The 23068-nt window shown below is 40.6% G+C and overlaps 1 protein-coding gene across 1 annotated transcript in view; it reads left to right on the top strand.

Moving 5' to 3' along the window:
* Positions 1 to 23068, top strand: part of LOC139029053 (nebulin-like) — an 82348-nt gene that overhangs the window by 51461 nt on the left and 7819 nt on the right. Inside the window, 35 exon segments of the mRNA XM_070447959.1 lie at positions 96 to 203; positions 439 to 543; positions 767 to 871; positions 1110 to 1208; positions 1364 to 1468; positions 1702 to 1806; positions 2000 to 2104; positions 2241 to 2354; positions 2503 to 2598; positions 2923 to 3027; positions 3222 to 3326; positions 3456 to 3560; positions 4670 to 4774; positions 6745 to 6846; positions 7081 to 7188; positions 7318 to 7422; positions 7690 to 7794; positions 8009 to 8110; positions 8263 to 8367; positions 8640 to 8750; positions 8915 to 9025; positions 9246 to 9347; positions 9552 to 9656; positions 11275 to 11385; positions 11648 to 11752; positions 12549 to 12653; positions 13456 to 13560; positions 14285 to 14395; positions 15281 to 15391; positions 16003 to 16116; positions 16442 to 16546; positions 17239 to 17343; positions 17964 to 18071; positions 18622 to 18730; positions 20912 to 20997. Of these exon segments, the coding sequence (XP_070304060.1) occupies positions 96 to 203; positions 439 to 543; positions 767 to 871; positions 1110 to 1208; positions 1364 to 1468; positions 1702 to 1806; positions 2000 to 2104; positions 2241 to 2354; positions 2503 to 2598; positions 2923 to 3027; positions 3222 to 3326; positions 3456 to 3560; positions 4670 to 4774; positions 6745 to 6846; positions 7081 to 7188; positions 7318 to 7422; positions 7690 to 7794; positions 8009 to 8110; positions 8263 to 8367; positions 8640 to 8750; positions 8915 to 9025; positions 9246 to 9347; positions 9552 to 9656; positions 11275 to 11385; positions 11648 to 11752; positions 12549 to 12653; positions 13456 to 13560; positions 14285 to 14395; positions 15281 to 15391; positions 16003 to 16116; positions 16442 to 16546; positions 17239 to 17343; positions 17964 to 18071; positions 18622 to 18730; positions 20912 to 20997 (3693 nt within the window).

The raw sequence follows: 23068 nt of genomic DNA, 5'->3' as shown, positions 1-23068 counted from the left end.
GTAGAAGGAAGCCTATAGATGTAGTTACCATAAAATGTTATATATCGTATCTCTATGGTAGGAACTCACACGTGGAATTCTGTTGTGTTGTGTAGGTGAAGTACAAGAATGACTATGAAAAGTCAAAGGCTACGAACTACACCCTAGACCCAGAAGGTGTCAGCTTCGTCAACATCAGGAACGCCAACAAGGTCACCAACCCGGTAAGATTACAAACATCTTCTCCTCTACCCCCACTAATTGGAAAAATGTCATAATTTATGAATTATTCAATTTGATTGATGATCCATCTATGTGGCTATTTGTTATGAGTCCCTTGAATGATGTTGAGTCATTATAGCTGTGTACAGTCCAAGACCCTGGAATGTGGGTATCATTAAAATGATTATTTGGGGCGTAGTGGTGATGTTATTTCCCCTCTCCATCTGTCTGTCCCAGCGTCTGTACCGTGAGCTGTATGAGAAGGAGAAGGATAAGGTCCACAGCACCTACGACACACCTGAGATCAGACAGGTCAAGATGACCCAGAAGGCCGTCAGCGACGTACGTGACCTTTTGTCATCCTGTCATTATCACTCCTAGACTATTGTCATTGATGTTTGTTACTATTACTTAGTGTTGATGCTTGCTACAAGACTAATTCATCATGATTATCTCTGTTTTCATTCATACACTTCTTTTCAAAACTATTTAATTTGTTTGTTTTCTTTGCTGTGAAGTTTGCCACGTGTTCTAAGTACTGTGTGTCTCCCTTTGTTCCGTGAAGTTGTGTTACAAGGAGAAGTATATCGCCAACAGAGGCACCATGATCCCCATGGGCATCACTCCCCAGATGATACACTGCAACCACGTCAARGAGATCACCAGTGACGTACGTGGCCCAATAACATTCACTCAAAACAATGCAGCCAAGCAACTTCTGAAACATGCTATATTTAGGCTATACAACCAATGAAATATGTTTTTTTCAATGAAAACTTAAGTTAACTTCAGTGAGGATACGGGAAGAATTTCATTGATAGGTTATTGTTACTTTACCAAATCCCTCCATGCCTATTGAATGATTATACAGTAATGTAACCATTGTCTGTCTCTGTTTCCATCACCAGCTGAGATACAAGGAGGACCTTCTGTGGCTGAGAGGCGTTGGCTGCTTCCTGTATGACACACCTGAGATGATCACTGTCCGCAACATTAGCAAGTTCAGGGTAGATAGCCTTTCCTTTCTTTTTCATTGTATCATGGCTTCAATCAGCAATCAAAGGAGCTAAGTATACACAATCTGCAAATACTGTAAATAATATGTCTATACTATGCTTATAATACATCTGCTAATCCATATTAATTTGTCTCCCCAAAACAGGCCAACTATGATGTTGAGGCAAAGAAGAACCGTGCCAACTTCACTGTAGTCCTGGGCACACCAGAGTACCAGCGCATCACTGAGCTCAAGACCCACATGAGCAACGTGAGTCATCTTCACTATCATATCTCCCACCATTTTCCACATATATATATATATTATTATTATTATATAATATTATAATATACAGTACAATATATTAACACAATACAGTAAAARGTCCATTAACTGCCATTATACGAGGTTGATGCTTGTTGGAGACTCAGCTTGTAATGGAAGACTCAGGTCTGTCTTTCTGTCTAAATTGCCAATGTTAACCTTTAACCTCTCGTCCTCAGCTGATGTACAGAGCCCAAGGCAATGTGGAGAAGACCAAGTGCACCACCACCCTGGACTCCCTTGAGGTCCAGAGAGTCAAATGGGCCCAACAGCTCAGCAACAAGGCAAGTCAAAAGGAGATGCCCACAGTTTTTTTGTGTGTTTCATCTTAGCTCTCACAGATACAATAAACCTGCTTAACTCTTTGGAGGACTGATAGCTGTGTTAAGATTTCTATTGATGCCAACTTAAAGCACAACAATGACAAAAAGGTTCAAAGAAAGAGATTTCTGACGGTTCTGTTAATGTTAATTACAGTTTATGTACACTGACCTGGCCTCCAAGGAGAGAGCCCACTTCACTTCGGAGATCAACACCCCCATAATGGACCARGCCAGGGCTATGAAGGTGGTCTTCAGCGAGGTAAGTCTTTCCAACGTCATTTCTCCAACATTCCTCTATCACCACTATATTGCCCTTCTTATGTCCCAGTATGATACCATAGTATTTGCCCTTCACCACTGCTCTAACACAGTTTCTCCTCTGTTTCTTCCCCCAGATCAAATACAAAGATCAGTATGAGAAGATGAAGCACAAGTATACCAGCATCCATGACACACCCATCCTCGTCCGGGCCAAGAAGGCCTACTTACAGTCCAGTGATGTGAGTATGCTCTCTGGTGATCCCTGCTCCTCCTCTACCGCCTTTGGTCTTTAAGTTGTTGTTCTTACAAATGACAGACCTATGTACTACTCTCTCTCTCTCTCTCTCTCTCTCTCTCTCTCTCTCTCTCTCTGCTCTCTCATCTAGCTTGCGCTACAAGGAGAGCTTTGAGCAGGCCAAGGGTCACTACCACAGCGTCAAGGATGCCCTGGACATCGTGTGTCACCGCAGGGTCACCGATGACATCAGCGAGGTCAGTGTGTCAGCCAATCAGAAGAGATCTCCCCAGCGACCAAAACTGGTTGAAATGACATCCCTACAACCAGTTTACGAACAGTAATCTGTGTTTTAAGGAAGTTGTTTCAACCAGCTTTGCCTGCTGGCTCAGAGCCACCCAATAGGATTATTTGGTKTATTAAATGGACTCCATTTGGTATGTGGTTTTTGCCAAACACTGTATATACACGTATGTTATCATACAGATAAAAGACACTTATCTCTCTCRACACAGGTCAAATACTGTATACACATATGTTATCATACAGATATAAGACAATTCTCTCTCTCCTTCACACAGGTCAAATACAGAGAGAAGTACAACAATACTCTGGGTACGTGGAGATCCATCCCCGACCGTCCCGAGTTCTTCCACAGCAAAATCATCTATAATAACGTCAGCGACGTGAGTGGTGTCAATTTAACATCAGAAAATACCATCGCAGCATAATCACTGTATTTGCAATTCCAATACATTTGAGTGCTTACAATGTGTAGTTTACCATAGAAAGATTGCATTGTCCATTTCAGCGTATTAGAATACTTTAACCTGTTTGTTTTTGCATGACCCAAAACATGAATATATCTGTCTAACATTAGAACAAGTACAAGGAGGACCTGGATTGGCTGAAGGGTATTGGCTGCTACGTGTGGGACAGACCTGAGATGGTCCAGGCTGAGAAGAACAAAAGCCTCTACAGTGAGGTAAGAATTTAGGAAAGAAAGAATTTACCACTACAAATTCAATAAGACCATTCTCAGATGTTATCTTTCTCTTCTCATATCCACAAGGTCTTTTCTCCTCTTCTTTTCCCTCTTCTCCTTTGAAAACAGAGAATCTACAAAGCAACGTTTGAGAAGAACAGACACCAGTTCAAGTACACAAGTGATACTCCATTCTTCCAGGCCGCCAAGAATGCCTCTGTTATCATCAACGAAGTAAGTCACAGCTGCACTTTTGTAACACATTTATGCGAACTCATGTCGGTTTTAATTTGGATATACTGGATATATTTAAATGATCTTATGAAAACCAGATATAGTAATGAGTATAACATMTGTTCTCTTTCTATCTCATTTGGATTCTCAGCTTTGAGGGTAACAGATGATCATGACTAGTTCATAACATTTAGTAGATGTACTGTAAATGGTGATGAATGGACCATCCTTCTTCCTGTGGTGGTGCTACCCACAATACTGTGTCGTTGTCACTCAAGTTTCTCTTGTCTGTGGTTCATTCCTCTATTTATCACATGCTATTAACCTTTCTATCCTGGTAGTCTTCTTATTTCCTGACTGTCGCAGCTCACTGTTTGTTTGTCAGTTGTCTTTAACTTTTTGACATTCTGAGCAGAGGCGCTATAGAGCAGCCTATGAGAAGACCAAGGATAAGTACAGCAGTGTGTTGGATGATCCTAGAAACCTCCTGGCTAAGGAGAACGCCAAGAATAGCCAGGTAAAGCTATGATTGGCCCACTGCCGAATCCCGCCCCCGTCCGCCTCCGTCTACTCTGGGCCTATCAGAACGCTTGCTTCTGAGCCCGGTGCATGAGGTCATCTGACTGCAGGCCTTTCGGGAGGTCGTAGTCGCATGGCTAAGATGTCATCATTCGTATTCAACTCTCTCTCTCTCTGTCTTTTTCCTTACGCCACAGGTGTCGTATTCTGCCACTCAAATAGCCCTCTGTGGTGGTTTGAGTGAGCGGCTACACTCTCCTTGATCTGTGCACTCAGTGTTGAACTCGTAAACTTGGTTGAACCCTTTTCTCATGTCAGTTTTAATGACAATTGTCAAAAACAAATTCAGCATTGTCAAAACCATGAAAGCTAATAAATAGGCGTATTTAGGTGATTGAACCCAATTCAACCAGGTTTAATATAGCTGGGTGATTCACTCTGAGGGAACAAATCAGGAGGACACAACTCAGACTCCACGCCTGGGATCTTGGGAGCTCCTCTCTTGTCCACTCCGTCCTGTCTGTCCCACTGTCCCTGTCCTCATCCTCTGCATGCTGTGTGTGTTTGTTGGTGTGTGTCCCCGTGGACAGAAAAGATATAGGTCCAGGGCTAGAGAGCTGCTAAAGAATGGCTGCAATGAGCTGCTCCGTCCAGACATCCTCAGTGCCATTTGCCAGTCCAGCGCGCAGTGTAAGGTAATCATCCATTGGCCCGGTAGACCTCACCTCGTAAAGTCCTCAAAATGTCCACTCCATGCCAGTTTTCCCAATTCTCACTCCCTCCAGTTGTCTTCCCAGCTCAGCCCTCGCTAACTGTAGCTGTGGAAACCCATGCTGAACTCCCAATGGCCAGTGACTAGAATACCTCACCTCTGTCTGCCCCACAGTCCACTCACACCGCTGCTTCATAAACACTCCTGAATCCTCACTGATCTCAGAACCCAAGCTACCCAGCTTATCCCAAGTTATAATTCCTCTGCCTATAACCCACATCACAAGTACAAACTGAACTGTCTAGAAATACGTTTTACGTCAAATTATGAACACAGTCAATAGATTTATTTTCATTTATTTTAGTTGAAATTCTAAATCCAAATGATAATTTAAAAAATATTACCATTATTAATCTCTAGCTGTACTACTCATGTTCAATATGTATCCACACCAGATTTATCATCAGCAGGACATAGTGTAGATGCAGACAAGCTGATCAGGACATAGTGTAGAAACAGACAAGCTGATCAGGACATAGTGTAGAAACAGACAAACTGGTCAGGACATAGTGTAGAAACAGACAAGCTGATCAGGACATAGTGTAGAAACAGACAAGCTGATCAGGACGTAGTGTAGAAACAGACAAGCTGATCAGGACATAGTGTAGAAGCAGACAAGCTGATCAGGACATAGTGGTAGATGCAGACAAGCTGAAATCAGGACATAGTGTAGAACAGACTAAGCTGAATCCAGGACATAGTGTAGAAGCAGACAAGCTGATCAGGACATAGTGTAGAAACAGAACAAGCTGATCAGGACTAGTGTAGAAACAGACCAAGCTGATCAGGACATAGTGTAGATGCAGACAAGCTGATCAGGACATAGTGTAAGCAGACAGACAGCTGATCAGGACATAGTGTAGAAACAGACAAGCTGATCAGGACATAGTGTAGAAACAAGACAAGCTGATCAGGACATAGTGTAGAAACAGACAAGCTGATCAGGACAGTAGTGTAGAAACAGACAAGCTTGATCCAGGACATAGTGGTAGAAGCAGACAAGCTGATCAGGACATAGTGTAGAAATCAGACAAGCTGATCAGGACATAGTGTAGAAACAGACAAGCTGATCAGGACATAGTGTAGAAAGCAGACACGCTGATCAGGACATAGTGGTAGAAGCAGACAAGCTGATCAGGACATAGTGTAGAAAGCAGACAAGCTGATCAGGACAGATAGTGTAGAAGCAGACAAAGCTGATCAGGACATAGTGTAGAAGCAGACAAGCTGAATCAGGACATAGTGTAGAGCAGACAAGCATGATCAGGACATAGTGTAGAAGCAGACAAGCTGATCAGACAGGTAGCCAATGAAGGTAGTAGAAACAGACAAGCTGATCAGGACATAGTGTAGAAGCAGACAAGCTGTTCAGGACATAGTGTAGAGCAGACAAGCTGTTCAGGACATAGTGTAGAACACAGAACCAAGCTGATCAGGACATCAAATGTCAGCTGGAGAACATCATCCATGAGAAAATGACAGACTGTGCCCTAACAGACTATCAGTAACACGTATCCCTTGTCTCTGTTTTCGTTCTCAAACTGTGTATTTGTGGAACTCTCTTTCCACATCATTTCAGTGTGTTACCTGTTTCCGTTAAGCATGTACCAACCTCTGCATGGTGTCTTCCTATTGCATTCATTCATTACATTGACATGTGCTGTAGTTGTTTCACATAATCACCATTTCTTTGAAAATACATTTCATTTGATCAAGAATGGATAAAGGCATGTAAAATAAACTCATATAGSCTACTGAAAATCAATATGCAAAGCACATAGATAACCAATAGATCATTTAAACACTGTTAAWAATATATACATTTATACTTATTTGACAGTAATGTCTCCTGTGTGAGTGTCTAACTCTTGTGTTCTGCCCCCATCACCACAGTGGAAGTACAGGGCACAGTATGAGCGCGCTAAGAACAAGTTCACCTCCATCCTGGAGACTCCTGAGCATGAGAGCCACAAACGCAGCAAAGCCATATTAGACGTGAGTTCACTTGGCCACACAACATTGAATTAAAGATACTTTTTGTTGCACTTGTTGTCACTGTTTCTCCTTATAAAATAAATAGTTATTACAAAAATAAAGATATACAAATAAATAAATATACAAATAATTAATATAAATAAATGTGTTGTTTCCTTACTGCTGTGTATTTCTCTACATAACACTATATGTGAATAATTTAGACTTGCACCATTTTCTCATCACTTTTTCCAGAATGTCTACAAGATGGAGTATAACAAGAACAAGGCTAAGGGCTACACCCTGGGCCATGACACTCCACACAGCACACACATGAAGAAGGTCAAGGAGATCACCAGCGTGGTATGTACTCTACGCTCTCAAAATGGCCACCTTCCTTCCCTCTCACAACTGGACCTCTAAGATGGAGGCAGGTACAGTCATASCCCTYGTACTGTATGTGAGTGTGTTTTTATCTCCTTTGTCACTCAGCTGAAGTACAAGGAGATGTATGAGAGGAGCAAGGCCCAGATCAACATGGACCCTGAATCCTTTGAAATCCGTGCTGCCAAGGAAGCCTACAAGAACATCAGCAATGTGAGTCTCTCTCTGCTAGTACTCCTCTTTTCCTTGTATCCATTTACTTCTGAAAGCCACTTCTGAATAAATGAATGTATCAATGAATGAATGAATGAATAAATAAATGAATGAATGAATAAATGCATGTATGAATAAAAATKAAAGAATGTGGCTTGTTAAGGACAGGCATTATACCTGATGTGTTCTACCCCACTTGAATGGTTGCTTGAGACAGGCCCTTCACTCACTCACTGTTCTGTTCCTGTCTGATTTGTCTCCTTCCAGCTGGACTACAGGAAGAAGTACCAGGCCACCAAAAACAAGTGGATCTGGACTGTCGACAGACCTGACTTTGTRCACGCTGCCAAGGCCAACTTCCAGCAGAGTGATGTGAGTGATGCACTACAGACATTTGTTTGTTTGTWTGGATGTWTRTWAGCCCACAATSGGYCTAATCGTCTAAGAGTCCATGAAGAACAAATCTAGACAATAGCGACGTACATGACTTACACACGTAACACCATCCCAGGTTTCTATACTGACACCTTGTATCTTTGACATGGCACCTCTGGTCAACCCCTGCTGTGTATCTGGCTGTCCTCAGATTGAATACAAGTATGACAAGGAGATGATGAAGGGTTGTGTGATGTCCATCGTGGACGACAAGTTAGCCGTCCTGGCTAAGAAGAATGCTGATTTCAGCAATGTGAGTAGTTGTTCCTTTACCTGCCACCCATCAATCAAAAGAAAGTTATTCTATTCTGTTCCATCCGATTCTATTCTATTCTGACACATGACATTTTAATCTTAAGAAAAAAAGAACCTGTGTTAATTGTTGTGCTTTGTTCTGTCCACCAGGTGAAATACAGAGAGAAGTTTGAGAAGGCAAAAGGCCAGTATAAGACTGTTCTGGACACTCCTGCTAACCTTCATGCCAAGTCAGTGCGCATTCTGGCATCTGAGGTAAGAAGCAGAAAACACTACAGATACTTACTATGTAATGTTTATTACTGCCAGTGATTGGCTGTCTTTACTAACCTACAGTATAGTTATCATAGATAGATCGTAAATGTCATAATGTAGAGCTTATAGGTGAACAAGGAATTTGCTACAAAATATTTCAAGAACACTTGTTTTAATGAACGAAGCTACTGTACACTATGTTAGTTTTGTTTGTACGACACCCAATCAGATTCCTGTCTGACACTAGTTGTTTGTTTTCTTTCTTTCCTCAGAGCAAATATAAACTGGCCAGCAAGATGGATCATCAGACCAGCAAATTCAACACTCTGCCCACGACCCGCGATACCATCCACGCCAAGGACATGGGCAAACTGGTCAGCGAGGTCAGTCCCTACTCTCCATATCAGCTGTTTAGTTGGAGCTGGTATACAGGCTTGAACCTCCATTTCCAGATTTCTCACACAGAGTGAATGAGACTTCCCAAGACTAAACAGTCCTGAGTCATTTGTTACCTTTGACATTTTTGTCTCCGCCATTTTGTCCACAGAAACAGTACAAGCAGAAGTTTGAGAAGGAGAAGGGCAAGTCCAAGTACAACAACATGAGTGTGCCTCCCGATGTGCAGCACGCCATGGATGTAGCCAAGAATCAGAGCAATGTAAGTCACTAACCATCCTCTCCTAGAAAAATACATCGCTATATCTCCTATATTAAAGACATTCAACAGTTCATGCTTGCTTGATATAATTGGTCGTTATTAATCAAGTATTCATTTTTACATCAGCAGTAGTCACAAAGTGGCTTTCACTCTCTATGTCATGCCTTTAATATCAGTCTTTCAATGTGGTGGATTCACTCTTTCCTCTCTCCGTCTCTAGTTTGCCTACAGGCAGGGCGCTAAGGCCAAGCTCAACTACACCTCTGTGGCTATGCGCCCAGACATCATGAAGGCTACCCAGGCCTCCAAGCTCACCAGCAATGTGAGTGTTTAGTACACTATGAATAGCCTACACAGTGATGAAGACTGTTAGCCTGTTTGGCGAAATGTTGTATTCGTTTAACTTTCTGAGTTGAATATGCATGTTTACACTCTCAGCATGACAGCATCACAAGGCATCAAGTCAAATCACCACAGTCTGTGCTGAGCTGTTACTTACTGATGGTTTGTGTATTTTGTCTGGTAGATTGGTTACCGTGACAAAGCTCGCCAGGAGGCTGCCCATGGAGGCTCACTGACCCACCGTCCAGACATCGCTCTGGCTACTGCAGTGTCCAAGCTGACCAGCCAGGTATGGTCAACACCAAACCCTGGGACAGGGTCCAATGGGCTGCAACTTCCTGTCTGTGTCTTGCGACTTCCTTTCTCCTATTGAATGACTCACTGATTGGTTGATTTCTGGTAGCATCTGTTGGGGCTCCTCTGCTTCCATAATTCAAGATTATGTTTTTTCATTTGTGTTATAATTCTATAATATCTGCCAATATTCTTGATTGTTATAGTTTTTACTCCATTTTATTGTTTAGATTTTTCCTCCTGTCTTTTTTGTTTTGTGTTTTGTTTCCTTATACCTGTAGCTATCTTATTTTTCTCTCTCCCATCGCAAGCTTTTGCAAACACAGACATGCATTCTGCCCTACCAAGCAAAAAGGCAGTAACTGCTCATAGCGTGGAGAAAAATGAGAAAAATGGCTTTTATATACCTTGGTTTCACAGTAACTTTATGCAGTTACTGCTAACATGACCCACATTTTCTCCAAAACACAATACAATAGAGGCAGGATACTTGTCCACATGATTAAGCATGTATTTAATGTAGCAAAAATGGCATTAACTAATTTTAGACCAAATGAGCAGTTACTGCCTTTTTGCTTGGTAGGGCAGCATAGTGATGCAATAACTATTTCCCTAAAAGTCAACAGAAAATATTGTTTTCTATTGCTTTTTTCCTTTTCATTTTTCCTTTTCTCCCTCAGTTGAATCAACATCTTAAATGATCAATGTCAGAAAAGCCGGGACATCTGGTTAGTCAATGTCTCTGTCTCCTCTGGAATGGGCCCTACAGTGATAGCATGTCATAGGGTTATTGTTGCTGCATCGTTCTACAGAATTGTCTCTGTGCCACGAAGACTGTAAATCCTGTATCAAAGCTTCTGTCTAAAGTATCTTATTCACAACTCTTCTTTAGTATAGATAACACTGAACGCTAGGAGGCAGAGTTGACAATTTTATTGGGTTGCCAGCAGTTCTGTCATTGCTTTTTCATTTGGAGCATGATTATAATTAGACTGATTTTTTTCTCATTTCTATTGGATTTACACACTCTTCATTCCTCTCTCTCCCTCTTTCTCTCTCTCCCTGACTTTTCGTCAGCTGGTTCCTCTACAGATTAGGAGTCTATCTCAGACTCTCAGCAATGGGATCCCAGCATCACTTTCTCCCTCATTTTCTATTTCTGACTACCATACATACTGTTCCAACGGTATATGAAGTCAATGTTCTGTTTGTACAGTTGTTTCTTCTTAGTGTTGTCTTAATTGCCTTCTGAGGTTAGTTGACTCATTGAAAGTAAGAAAGAATGCTTATTTATTCATTTGTTATACCCACCAGATACATTATATCAAATTAATCCTAGAAGGCAACCTATAGTTTTTGACTTCAATTGGTTATGCTGTATAACAAGGGCTACTAAAACAGTACAGTAAGGAGTTACCTAGATTTAGAAATTCTGAATTTGGATCCCTCTAAAATCAATGAACAAGCCATGAGCCCTTTTTATATTATGTGACCGAATACTGTATTTTTCTCCTCATTAATCTTACTCTCGCTGTGTTTTTCTTGGCTTACCTGCCTCACAGACACAATCAGACTGAGACTAACACACACACTGCCATATGATATCCCTCCAGGTGCAGTATAAGGCCAAGTTTGACAAGGAGAAGGGGCTCAGGCCAAAGTATGACATGAAGGAGAGTGTGGTTTACAAGACTCAGAAGGATGCACACGAGCTGGCTAGTGAGGTACGTGTTCCACTCTCCCAAGTAGGTGTAGTACTCTTTTAATATGATACATTTGCGTACGGGCTAAGATCTCTTTACTCACAGGTCTTTATCAAAGATATACAAAGCAACCGGGACCAAGCAGTTCATGAGAAATGCTATATAAAACTTTATAATAATATATATATATGTATATATAATGACACTATATTATAATAATATATCCATATAATAGCTCTCTATAATACGATGATGTTCTTCTGTCCGTCTTCTCATCTCACAGGTGAAGTACAAGGGTGACCTGAAGAAGCTGCACACACCTGTAACAGACATGGCAGAGTCTCTGTCCATGCAGCACAACCTGAGCACCAGCAAGCTGTCCAGTGACGTAAGACAATCTGCACATAACCCTTTGTACTCCCAAAACCACCGTCTTCCTACCCGGTAGTGTCATCATCACCATCATCCCTTCTGCATAACCACCGCCTTCACAACAACCAACCACCTCACCACCACAACCCTCCAAGAAAGTCATTCCATATAATTAGGCTTTCCCTAGCTCTCTCTCAGCAGGCAAATCTGGTTGAAATAACTTCATTACGATCAGTTTACAACCATAAGTAGTTGTAATGTGGTTGTAATGACGTCATTTCAACCAGTTTGGTCCTGCTGTGTATATACTGTATGAGATATAGTAAAACACTGATCTGTAGTATCAGAATTTTTGCATCATACTCTTTTACCCATAATCCTCAAGGACATCATCTGGTAGTGACCCTGACCCTTCTCACCTTTGACCTCCAAACTTCCTGTACTAGCACCCGCTGTAACCTTCTCCATCTCTTATTTCATCCATCTATAGTCTTAGTGTTTTCTTTTTCACATGGTCTCTAGCATGTTATCATGTGCTGGATCATTTTAAAATATTTTTTATTAAAAACATGACTTAGTATATCATAACTTAGTCTTCTAGAACTCTCTGCCTTKCCTTCTCTTTTCTAATTGTTCTTCGTTGCATTCTTTTCATCCCTTTTTATTCACGTTCCTTAACTTTTTTATAAAACATTCTTGTTTAAAATAATATATATTTTTAAATGGGTGGCATTGAGGGAGCTAACGGCAGTGGCTATTTTTCCCCACGTTGTTGTACTGAGCTGCTTTACTGGGCATTGATTCCCTCTTAGTACCAGTACAAGAAGAAACATGAGGACAGTAAGGGTCACTACCTCATGATCGCTGACACACCAGAACAGCTCCATCACAAGGAGGCTTCAGAACTACAGAGTCACGTAAGTGGCCGATGACTGGGACGACCGATGGGCCTGTCCTACTGACATCACCGGGTTTTAACTTCCTTTGTTTGAGATGGCAACTTTCAGTTTGAAAATCATCTTTCCAATATTCCATTTCAAAATCGAATCAAATTGTATTTGTCGCARGCGCCGAATACAACAGGTGTAGGTAGACCTTACAGTGAAATGCTTCATCCTGTGACTTGTGAATCTAAATTCTCCCAGGTTTCTTCTCCAACATGTAAAATCATTAAATAGTGTCCAACATGTAAAATCATTAAATAGTGGAACACAATGAAACAGAGTTAATGTTTGTATTGTTTACTTGTCAGGGCTTGGTGGACTTGTAAAAACAGTTTTACTGGAAGCGTTGGTTGGCCTGTGTGTTATTATGTAAGTCATTTTTTAATTGATCCATAAAATCTCCCACTCGTCATTCCATCATTAAACCTGAGAGGTTTATATTGCAATCATTATAAATTGGTTCCCATGCTCCCATTTTAAGTGGAGTAATTTTTCCCTCTAGAAGTCTTAGATGGACARGATATCTGGACCAGAGTTCACTATATTGAAACAGACCTGTCACAAACCCTGTCAATTTGTGCTTTGAAAACACCTTGTTAAACTGTTATGATGTTATAACAACAGCAGTTGGTATCGTTTAGGCCTCAAGGATAACATTAAATGGCCTATTTAGTCATATTTATTGAATAAAGTAAGTCAACTTTATTCAATAAATGAATTAAGAGCCTATGACATTGTGAATATATTTGTCTGACTCCTGTATGTCCATCCACAGGTGAAGTACAAGGAGAAATATGAGAAGGCTAGAGGAAAGGCTATGCTGGACTTCGAAACCCCCACCTATGTGTCGGCTAAGGAGGCCCAGCACATGCAGAGCGCGGTAAATACACATTATATAGTTTCAACCCAATATCTAATTGTTTCATACAATAACACCTCTACTTTGCAGTTCAGASTTTTGCTGATGCTCCAAAGAGAACATGTATGGAATAATCTGTTGTTTTTGTCTGTCATTGTATTGGATCTTCTGTTATATTTGGAAATTCTGTAAACTTGTCTGTCCTTCAAAAGTGTAACTACAATGTCTATGAAATGTGATTTTTCCAATGTGTAATTTGATGTGAAAGTTAAGCGCTGGGACTATGGCTTATGGTAGTCTTGTGTGACACTGACACATGATGTTGTGTAAGTACAGAAAGTGAAATATTCCTCTGATGATCCAGGGTTAAGGCATGGTACTGGATGTCTGTCTGGTAATCATGTCTCCCTGCTAGTGCACAGACAGACTGACACAAAACAGGAAACCGGACTGCGTAGATACTTTTTTTATATGGACATTTTTTTAAACCAGTGACTGCTGAAAACCTGGGTCCATACATAAAATATCAGGATTATACATGTATAAATATAAAGGTTTCAAATATTTTAATATCTGTACAAAAAACATTACACACACCAGAGGCATACTGTCGTCATACATAGAGCAGTACACCACTGAGTTGTTCTCAGGAAGAGCAGTAAGACTGAGGTGAGGCTTGCATTGTGATGAGACTTGCATGTATCTCAGCTGTGTCTGTCACTTGTCTTATCTTTGCGGRGAATAGAAAGACTATCATAAGGAATATGAGGAGTCTATAAAGGGAAAGAACCTCTCAGGCTTGGAGGTCACCCCTGCCATGTTACATGTCAGACACGCCACCAAAATAGCCAGCGAGGTAACGAACAGACGTCGACTCCCTTTTGTACCCCTCCTCCTCCTCTTCACCCACCTCTGATAATCATACTAAGACCACCATAACCACCACAACCCTCCTTCTTTTAATCCCCCATGTGTGACTTTTTCTCCTCAAGAAATTGTCACACCCAGGTTAGTTGTGGTTAGCTTGCATGGTTCACCACCCAACAATAATACACTCTATTACTATTACACGTAATACACCCTTTTTCATAGTACCATAGTAGTGCTGCGTGACTGTTTTAGTTATAGACTTTGTTTTATTGCCATGTCTGCACTATTACTGTTCGGTATGAACTGTCATCTATGTTGACATTGTGACCTTTGTAGTTCCCACCCATTCCTTCAAAACAACTGTCTTCATTTGTCTGTTTTTTCTGTCTGGTTTGGCTTTTTAAAGAACCCTGTTTCCTGTGTTTGTTCTGCACGATGCCCTAATGAAATGCAAGCATGAGTGCTTTTGGCAAAAAGTCTCATGAACAAACTGTCTTGTACCAAATGTCCTGTGGGTATTTTTTGTTTTATTGTTCCATCTGATAAAATTTGATTTTTGTTTTATCAGGCTGCTTACCAAACTCACCAATGTCTTTCCAATGTCCAATTTAATGTCTATTGGTCAAAATACGTATTGTATAAAAATAAATGATGTCCGACTTGGCAAGTSAATATTTGTTGATCCATGTCAACCAAACCACAACTGGTTTGTCATAATTTGAAGGGGAGACTTGGTGACTTTGAGATCTATGGGGGGGCGGTATTACTTGCCAGGTGAGCATGTACTGTACCGTATACTGTCTGTGTTGCCCTGCCTGTGTTGCCCTGCCTGTCTCTCTGCAGTCTCTCTGTTCTTCCTTCCGCCCTGTAGAAAGAGTACAGGAGGGATCTAGAGGAGGGGGTGAAGGGTAAAGGGCTAACTGTTTTTGAGGAAACTCCGGAGCTTTTGAGAGCAAGGAATGCTACTGCTATCCTGAGTCAGGTAGGACTGCTACAGATGGAACAGTCTTCTTCTCCCATCTCTCTCACCCCCCCTTCCTCTGCTTCCTTCTCCTCCTCCTCTTCCTGTTTCATCACCTAACTAACCAGACAGCTGATTGGGTTTTTTCTTGACGCAGMATGACATCACTAATGTGTTTACAACGCAGTTGTCGAGCTAGTAGTGTCATTCCTCCAACCTAGTCCCAGATCTGTTTGTGCTGTCGTGCCAACTCCAATGGTGACATTGACCATAGGAGTTTGCAAGACTGTACAAACAGATCTGGGACCAGGCTAGTAGTTCCCCAGGTTAACCAGATAATATGGTGTCTGAAACAACCTACACTACCTCACTGAGATTCACACTAAACCTTCTTCTGTCTTTCAGCTCTGAGTGGACCCTTCCTGTCTCTCTCCCTCGTAGCTTGATTTATCCCATTTTCTTGTTGGTTTGTTTGTGCTAACCTGTTTTAACTTTTGCCATTTTTGGTTTTGCAGCCCATAAACAAATGAGTAGACATCCCTTTCCTTCCTAATATAATATCCAATAGCTATATTTGAATACTCTAATAAAGAATTGTTTGACTTGACTGTGTGTAATGTGGCTGTTTGCAGAAAGAGTACAAGAAGACATTGGAGACAGAGATAAAGGGCAAAGGAATGTTGGCTTTGGGTACAGACACGCCAGACTTCATGAGGGCTAAGAATGCTACAGACATCCTCAGCCAGGTCAGTGGGGCTGGGTACTTGGACCAAGCCATCCTTTTTTTGTGATATGTGCATTAAGTCCATTCATTGTTTTTTGTAATATGTGCACTACGCATTATTTTCAGCATTGTACATTATTGCAATCTTTTTTAGATAACTACCAGAGAAGGACTTTTTCATGTAACAAATGCATATTATAATCATAACCATATCCCAATGTCAATTTCTTTCAATACGGTAATTGTGTACTATACCAAGAATACTGAAAGACCACTCTTCATCAGTGCATGTAGTTGTTATTTAACAAAGAGTGTGTTTCTGAGCCGCAGTTTGTGCCCCTCCTCAGCAAAAGTACAAGCAGACTGCTGAGGCGGACAGGGCTAGCTACACTAGTGTTATCGACACCCCTGACATCCTCCACGCACAGAATATCAGGAACATGGTCAGCCAGGTAAGAGGAATGCTCCAAATGACTATGGATGTCCATAAACCATGTTAATAAACTCTCCACAAACCATGTTAATAACTCTCCACAAACCATGTTAATAAACTCTCCACAAACTATGTTAATAACTCTCCACACAACCATGTTAATAACTCTCCACAAACCATGTTAATAACTCTCCACAAACTACTGTTAATAAACTCTCCACAAACCATGTTAATAAACTCTCTCACAAACCATGTTAATAAACCCTCCACAAACCATGTTAATAACTCTCCACAAACCATGTTAATAACTCTCCACAAACCATGTTAATAAACTCTCCCCCCCTCCACAAACCATGTTAAATAAACTCTCCACAAACCATGTTAATAAACTCTCCACAAACCATGTTAATAACTCTTCACACAAACCATGTTAATAAACTCCACAAACCATGTTAATAAACTCCACAAACCATGTTAATAACTATCCACAAACCATGTTAATAAACTCTCACAAACCAATGTTAATAAACTCTCCACAAACCATGTTAATAAACTCTCCACAAACTATGTAGATTACCTTTGCATTGATATGAGGGATATAGATTGATATGCTGTGAATATATTGACATCAGAGTTGAATGACCAAGGTGTTGTGTGACTTCTCTCTCTCTCTGTGTGTGTGTGTGTGTGTGTGTGTATTGTGTCCAACAGAAAAAGTACAGGGAGGAGGCTAAGAATACCATGTCTCACTATGTGCCCGTCCTAGACACCCCTGAGATGATGAGAGTCCGTGAGAACCAGAAAAACTTCAGCACTGTAAGTAGAACCCTTTTAGAACCTTCTGTTTTAGAATCCTCCGTTTGGAACCAAGGCCCAGGTTCCAGATCTCAGGTTCATCATCACCCATGCCAGTCAGTGGCAGCAAGGTGGCTCTCTGTGTGTCTTCGGTGTCTTGTCTTCAAAGTATTACCTACAATACTTTATATACATTTACAGTATATGTTCATTGTTTCTTTATGAACATCTGTTGTGTTGTGCTGTCTGAACTAATGAAAACCAGCAGCATACTGTACATTATGTTTATTATGTAATTACCGATTCAGAAAYGCCAGGCTCAAGGCTTTTTATTGTTTTTGGAAAGAACAGCAGCTAATTACATAGTTGAATCTATGTAATTAGAGAATGGCATATTACATAAACAAAAGTAAAGAGGTGATTTTTTTTCAGTGTAGAGTAGACCATGCGGTTTATCCATTTTACTATCGTCAGTAAAAAAGGTATTGCGTTTGTAATGTTTCACATATTCATTAGAGCGCAATTTGTTTTATCATGGTTGTTGCTTTTTTCTCTTTTTGTTTTCTTTTTCTATCTTTTCTWGATTTTTTTTGTTATTATTGAGAGACATTTTAACTGCACTTGTGCTCTTTTCCCTGTAGCTTCAGTACCAGACAGACCACCTTAAAAACGTTAAGGGCAAAGTGTCATCAATAAAGGACACCCCTGAAATGCTACGTGTTAAAGAGAATACAAAGAATTTCAGCTCGGTATACCTACATGAGTATCTTTAAAAAATATTTTTTACCTTTTCTAATAACATATTTTTACCTTTTTGTTTTATACCTCCCCTTTCTTGATATTTTTATTTCTTTGCTTATTTTTTTACTCTCTTTTGAACTGAAAGTTAACCTTCCCTGATATGCAGCCCTTTTTGATGTAGATAATATAGATATTAACTATGATAGATAGTGCGAGATTAATCCTAGACAAACTTCCCACTGGGCACACACTGGTTGAATCAACATTGTTTCCACTTCATTTCAACGAAATTACGTTGAACCAACATGGAATAGATGTTGAATTGACGTCTGTGCCCAGGGTTGCTGTATTTTTCCTATAATTAGCAGCTTTAACCTTTAGGTTAATAACATTTTTACATTTTAAACCTCTGGTTTGGGCAATGCTGAAGTGCCATTATATGGTAATTATTTTACTGTTAGCCAACCGGTGTAATGCTTCTGTCATGTGCCATCTAGAAATGTTTTGTGTCAGGCTAATCGTCGCTCACTACTTTTTGCCTCCTCTTACTGTTTAAAGATTCAGTACAAAGAGGATTTGGGAGGAGGAACAGCTCTGTCAGACACCCCAGAGATGGACAGAGTTAAACGCAATCAGACAAAGACAAACATTAGCATGGTACACTATAGTGTGACCCTGTTTTTCTTCTCCTCTCCACCCATCTTCACTCAGGCTACACTTCATGCCATAGGCTCCATGCTGACCCCCCACCACCAACCACCACAGTTTCCATATTTTAAAAACTAGACCATAATATGGTTTAATCTTTGCATAATGGCAACCATTTTTAATTTCCACCTTTTCAAACCGTTCTGCTGCAGAGTTTATACTATCTCAGAGTTCATTGTCCCAGCAGACTCAACAGAAGTCATCAAACAAACAATAATTCATTACATCTAAGATCTGTAATAAACTAAACCAAATACCAACCTTTCATTCGCTCAGAAGTTTCCTATTCAGCTACAGTTGAAGTCGGAAGTTTACATACACTTAGGTTGGAGTCATGAAAAACCGTTTTTCAACCACTCCACAAATTTCTTGTTAACAACACATAGTTTTGGCAAGTCGGTTAGGACATCTACTTTGTGCATGACGCAGTAATTTTCCAACAATTGTTACAGACAGATTATTTCACTTAAATTCACTGTAATCACAATTCTAGTGAGTCAGAAGTTCATACACTAAGTTGATTGTGCCTTTAAACAGCTTGGAAATTCCAGAAAATGATGTCATGGCTTTAGAAGGTTCTGATGGCTAATTTACATAATTGAGTCAATTGGAGGTGTACCTGTGGATGTATTTCAAGGCCTACCTTCAAACTCCGTGCCTCTTTGCTTGACATCATGAGAAAATCAAAAGAATCAGCCAAGACCTCAGAAAAAAATGTGTAAACCTCCACAAGTCTGGTTCATCTTGGGAGCAAATTTCCAAACACCTGAAGGTCCACGTTCATCTGTACAAACAATAGTACGCAAGTATAAACACCTGGGACATGCAGCCGTCATAGCGCCAGGAAGGAGACGCGTTCTGTCTCCTAGAGATGAATGTACTTTGGTCGGAAAAGTGCAAATCAATCCCAGAACATCAGCAAAGGACCTTGTGATGATGCTGGAGGAAACAGGTACAAAGTATATCTGTATCCACAGTCAAACAAGTCCTATATCGACATAACCTGAAAGGCCGCTCAGCAAGGAAGAAGCCACTGCTCCAAACCGCCATAAAAAAGCCAGACTACGGTTTGCAACTGCACATGGGGACAAAGATCGTACTTTTGGGAAGATAATGTCCTCTGGTCTGATGAAACAAATAGACTGTTTGGCCATAATGACCTTCGTTATGTTTGGGAGGAAAAGGGGGGGCTTGCAAGCCAAAGTACACCATCCCAACCGTGAAGCACAGGGGTGGTAGCAACATGTTGTGGGGGTGCTTTGCTGCAGGAGGGACTGATGCACTTCACAAAATAGATGGCATCATGAGGAAGGAACATATGTGAATATATTGAAGCAACATCTCAAGACATCAGTCAGGAAGTTAAAGCTTGGTTGCAAATGGGTCTTCCCAATGGACAATGACCCCAAGCATACTTCCAAAGTTGTGGCAAAATGGCTTAAGGACAACAAAGTCGGTATTGGAGTGGCCATCACAAAGCCCTGACCTCAATCCTATAGAAAATTGTGTGGGCAGAACTGAAAAGCATGTGCAAGCAGGAGCCTACAAACCTGACTCAGTTACACCAGCTCTGTCAGGAGGAATGTGCCAAAATTCACCCAACTTATTGTGGGAAGCTTGTGGAAGGCTACCCGAACGTTTGACCCAAGTTAAACAATTTAAAGGCAATGCTACAAATACTAATTGAGTGTATGTAAACTTTGACCCACTGGGAATGTGATGAATAAATCAAAGCTGAAATAAAGAATTGTCTCCTATTATTCTGACATTCACATCTTCAAATAAAAGTGGTGATCCTAACTGACCTAAGACAGAATTTTTACTAAGATTAAATGTCAGGAATTGTGAAAAACTGAGTTTAAATGTATTTTGCTAAGAGGTGTATGTAAACTTCCGACTTCAAACTGTACATTGTTTATAGTGTTATAAAACTGTATATGCTGCCAAACTTAACTGCTGTTAACAATCATGACTGTTTTACCTACATGTGAACGTTCTTGTGCTTTACGCCAGCTGCATTGTCACTGTTTTCAGTGAGGCCCTTGTCTTTGCTACTGTATGTATGTACAGTATGTTGTGTTGCTTTATATCTGTCTTGCTTTGTCTCTGTGTTCCTCATGAACCCCTATGGTAGATAAAGTACAAGGACTCGTTGGGTCAGGAACAGCCGTCTCAGACCTACCTGAGGTGAAGAGGGTTCGTGAGATGCAGAAGAACATCAGCTCGGTATTAGAGTTTCTATCTAGCCCCGCTTAAATTTCCCAACCAACAAACTCCCAAAAAACTCATACCTCTCTGTCATATTGACCCAACTGACCTCAAATAATGCCCCCTAAACTATCAGTGGTTATTCTCCTGCCTTTGACTTCTGTGTGCTAAGATGAAACCTAGTGCTTCCTCCTGAATACAAAATAACGTAACATCCTTTTTCCTCCAAACTAAAGGCCCAAATAAACCATCCCCTTTTAGTTTTCTTGTTTTTCAATCTGTGTCCCACCAGACAAACAAACCTGCATTTAGATTTCATTTAGACTCCAATTTTTGTTTCAAATCATTTCATCATACTTTTTATTTTTTTAAATGTATTCTCAGTTTCTTTACTGAAGTGCTTGTGAGATTTTAGAACAGTGTTACTATAACCCAACCCTTGCATGTATTTTATGGCGCCATCATAAGTTTTACAATATCCTTTGTTTGTATTTAAGTGGGCGATCAACCACTATTTCTGATTGGTTGTCCTGTGTTACTGTTTAAAGAGTCAGTAACAAAGAGGATTGGGAAGAGGAACAGCTCTGTCAGACACCCCACGAGATGGACAGAGTTAAACGCAATCAGACAAAACATTAGCACGGTACACTACAGTGTGACCCGTTTTTTCTTCTCCTCTCCAACCCACTTTCACTCAGCTACACTTCCATGCATAGGCGCCCTTGCTGACCCCCCACACCACCACCAACACAGCCCCATATTTTTTAAAAACTAGACCATATAATGGTTTAATCTTTGGCATAATGGCAACCCATTTTTATTTCACATTTTCAACACCGTTCTGCAGGTTTGCATATCTAATCTCAGAGTCTTGTCCCAGCAGACTCAAACAGAAGTCATCAAACAAAACAATAATCATTACATCTTAAGATCTGTAATAAACTAACCAAATTCGAACTTTCATTTCGCTCAGAAGTTTCCTATCAGCTACATTGTTAGTGTTATAAACGTTATATGCTGTAAACTTAACTGCTGTTAACAATCATGACTGTTTTACCTACATGTACATGTGAACGTTCTTGGCTTTAGCCAGCTGCATTGTCACTGTTTTTCAGTGAGGCCCTTCGTCTTTGCTGCTGTATGTATGTACAGTATGTTGTGTGCTTTATATCTGTCTTGCTTTGTCTCTGTGTTCCTCATGAACCCCTATGGTAGATAAAGTACAAGGATCGTTGGTGCAGGGAACAGCCGCCAGAACCTACCTGAGGGGAAGAGTCGGTGAGATGCAGAAGAACATCAGCTCGGTATTAGAGTTTTATCTAGCCCCGCTTAATATTTCCCACAAACAAAAAACTCATGACCTTCCTGTCATATGACCCCTAACGACCTCAAATAATGCCCCCTAAACTATCAGGGTTATTCTCCTGCCCTTTGACTTCTGTGTGCTAAGATGAAACCTAGAGCGCTTCCTCCTCGAATACAAAATACGTAACATCCTTTTTCCTCCAAACTAAAGGCCCAAATAGAACATCCGTTTTAGTTTTCTTTGTTTTTCAATCTGTGTCCACCAGACAAACAAACGTGCATTTAGATTTTTTCTTCTCCAATTTTGTTTCATATTTCATATCACTTTGTTATTTTTTTTAAATGTATGCTCAGTTCTTTACCGAACGTGCTGTGAGATTTTTAGAACAGTAGTTTAACTATAACCCAACACCCTTGCATGTATTTATGGCGCCATCATAAGTTTACAATATCCATTGTTTGTATTTAAGTGGGGTGATCAAACCCTATTTCTGACTGGTTGTCCGTGTTACTGTTTAAAGAATTCAGGTACAAGAGGATTTGGGAAGAGGAACAGCTCTGTCAGACACCCAGAGATGGACAGAGTTACCGCAATCGAGACACAACATTTAGCACGGTGAACACTAATAGTGTGACCCTGTTTTTCTTCTCCTCTCCACCCATCTTTCAACTCAGGCTACACTTCCATGCCATAGGCCTCCATGCTGGACCCCACAACCACCACCAACACAGTTCCCATATTTTAAATAACTAGACCATATAATGGTTTTATCTTTGCATAATG

The sequence above is a fragment of the Salvelinus sp. IW2-2015 genome, linkage group LG2 (genome assembly GCF_002910315.2).
Source record: "Salvelinus sp. IW2-2015 linkage group LG2, ASM291031v2, whole genome shotgun sequence".
NCBI classification, from domain to species: domain Eukaryota; kingdom Metazoa; phylum Chordata; class Actinopteri; order Salmoniformes; family Salmonidae; genus Salvelinus; species Salvelinus sp. IW2-2015.
Note: the sequence above shows the minus strand (reverse complement) of the source record. Positions and strands in the feature narration are given on the sequence as shown.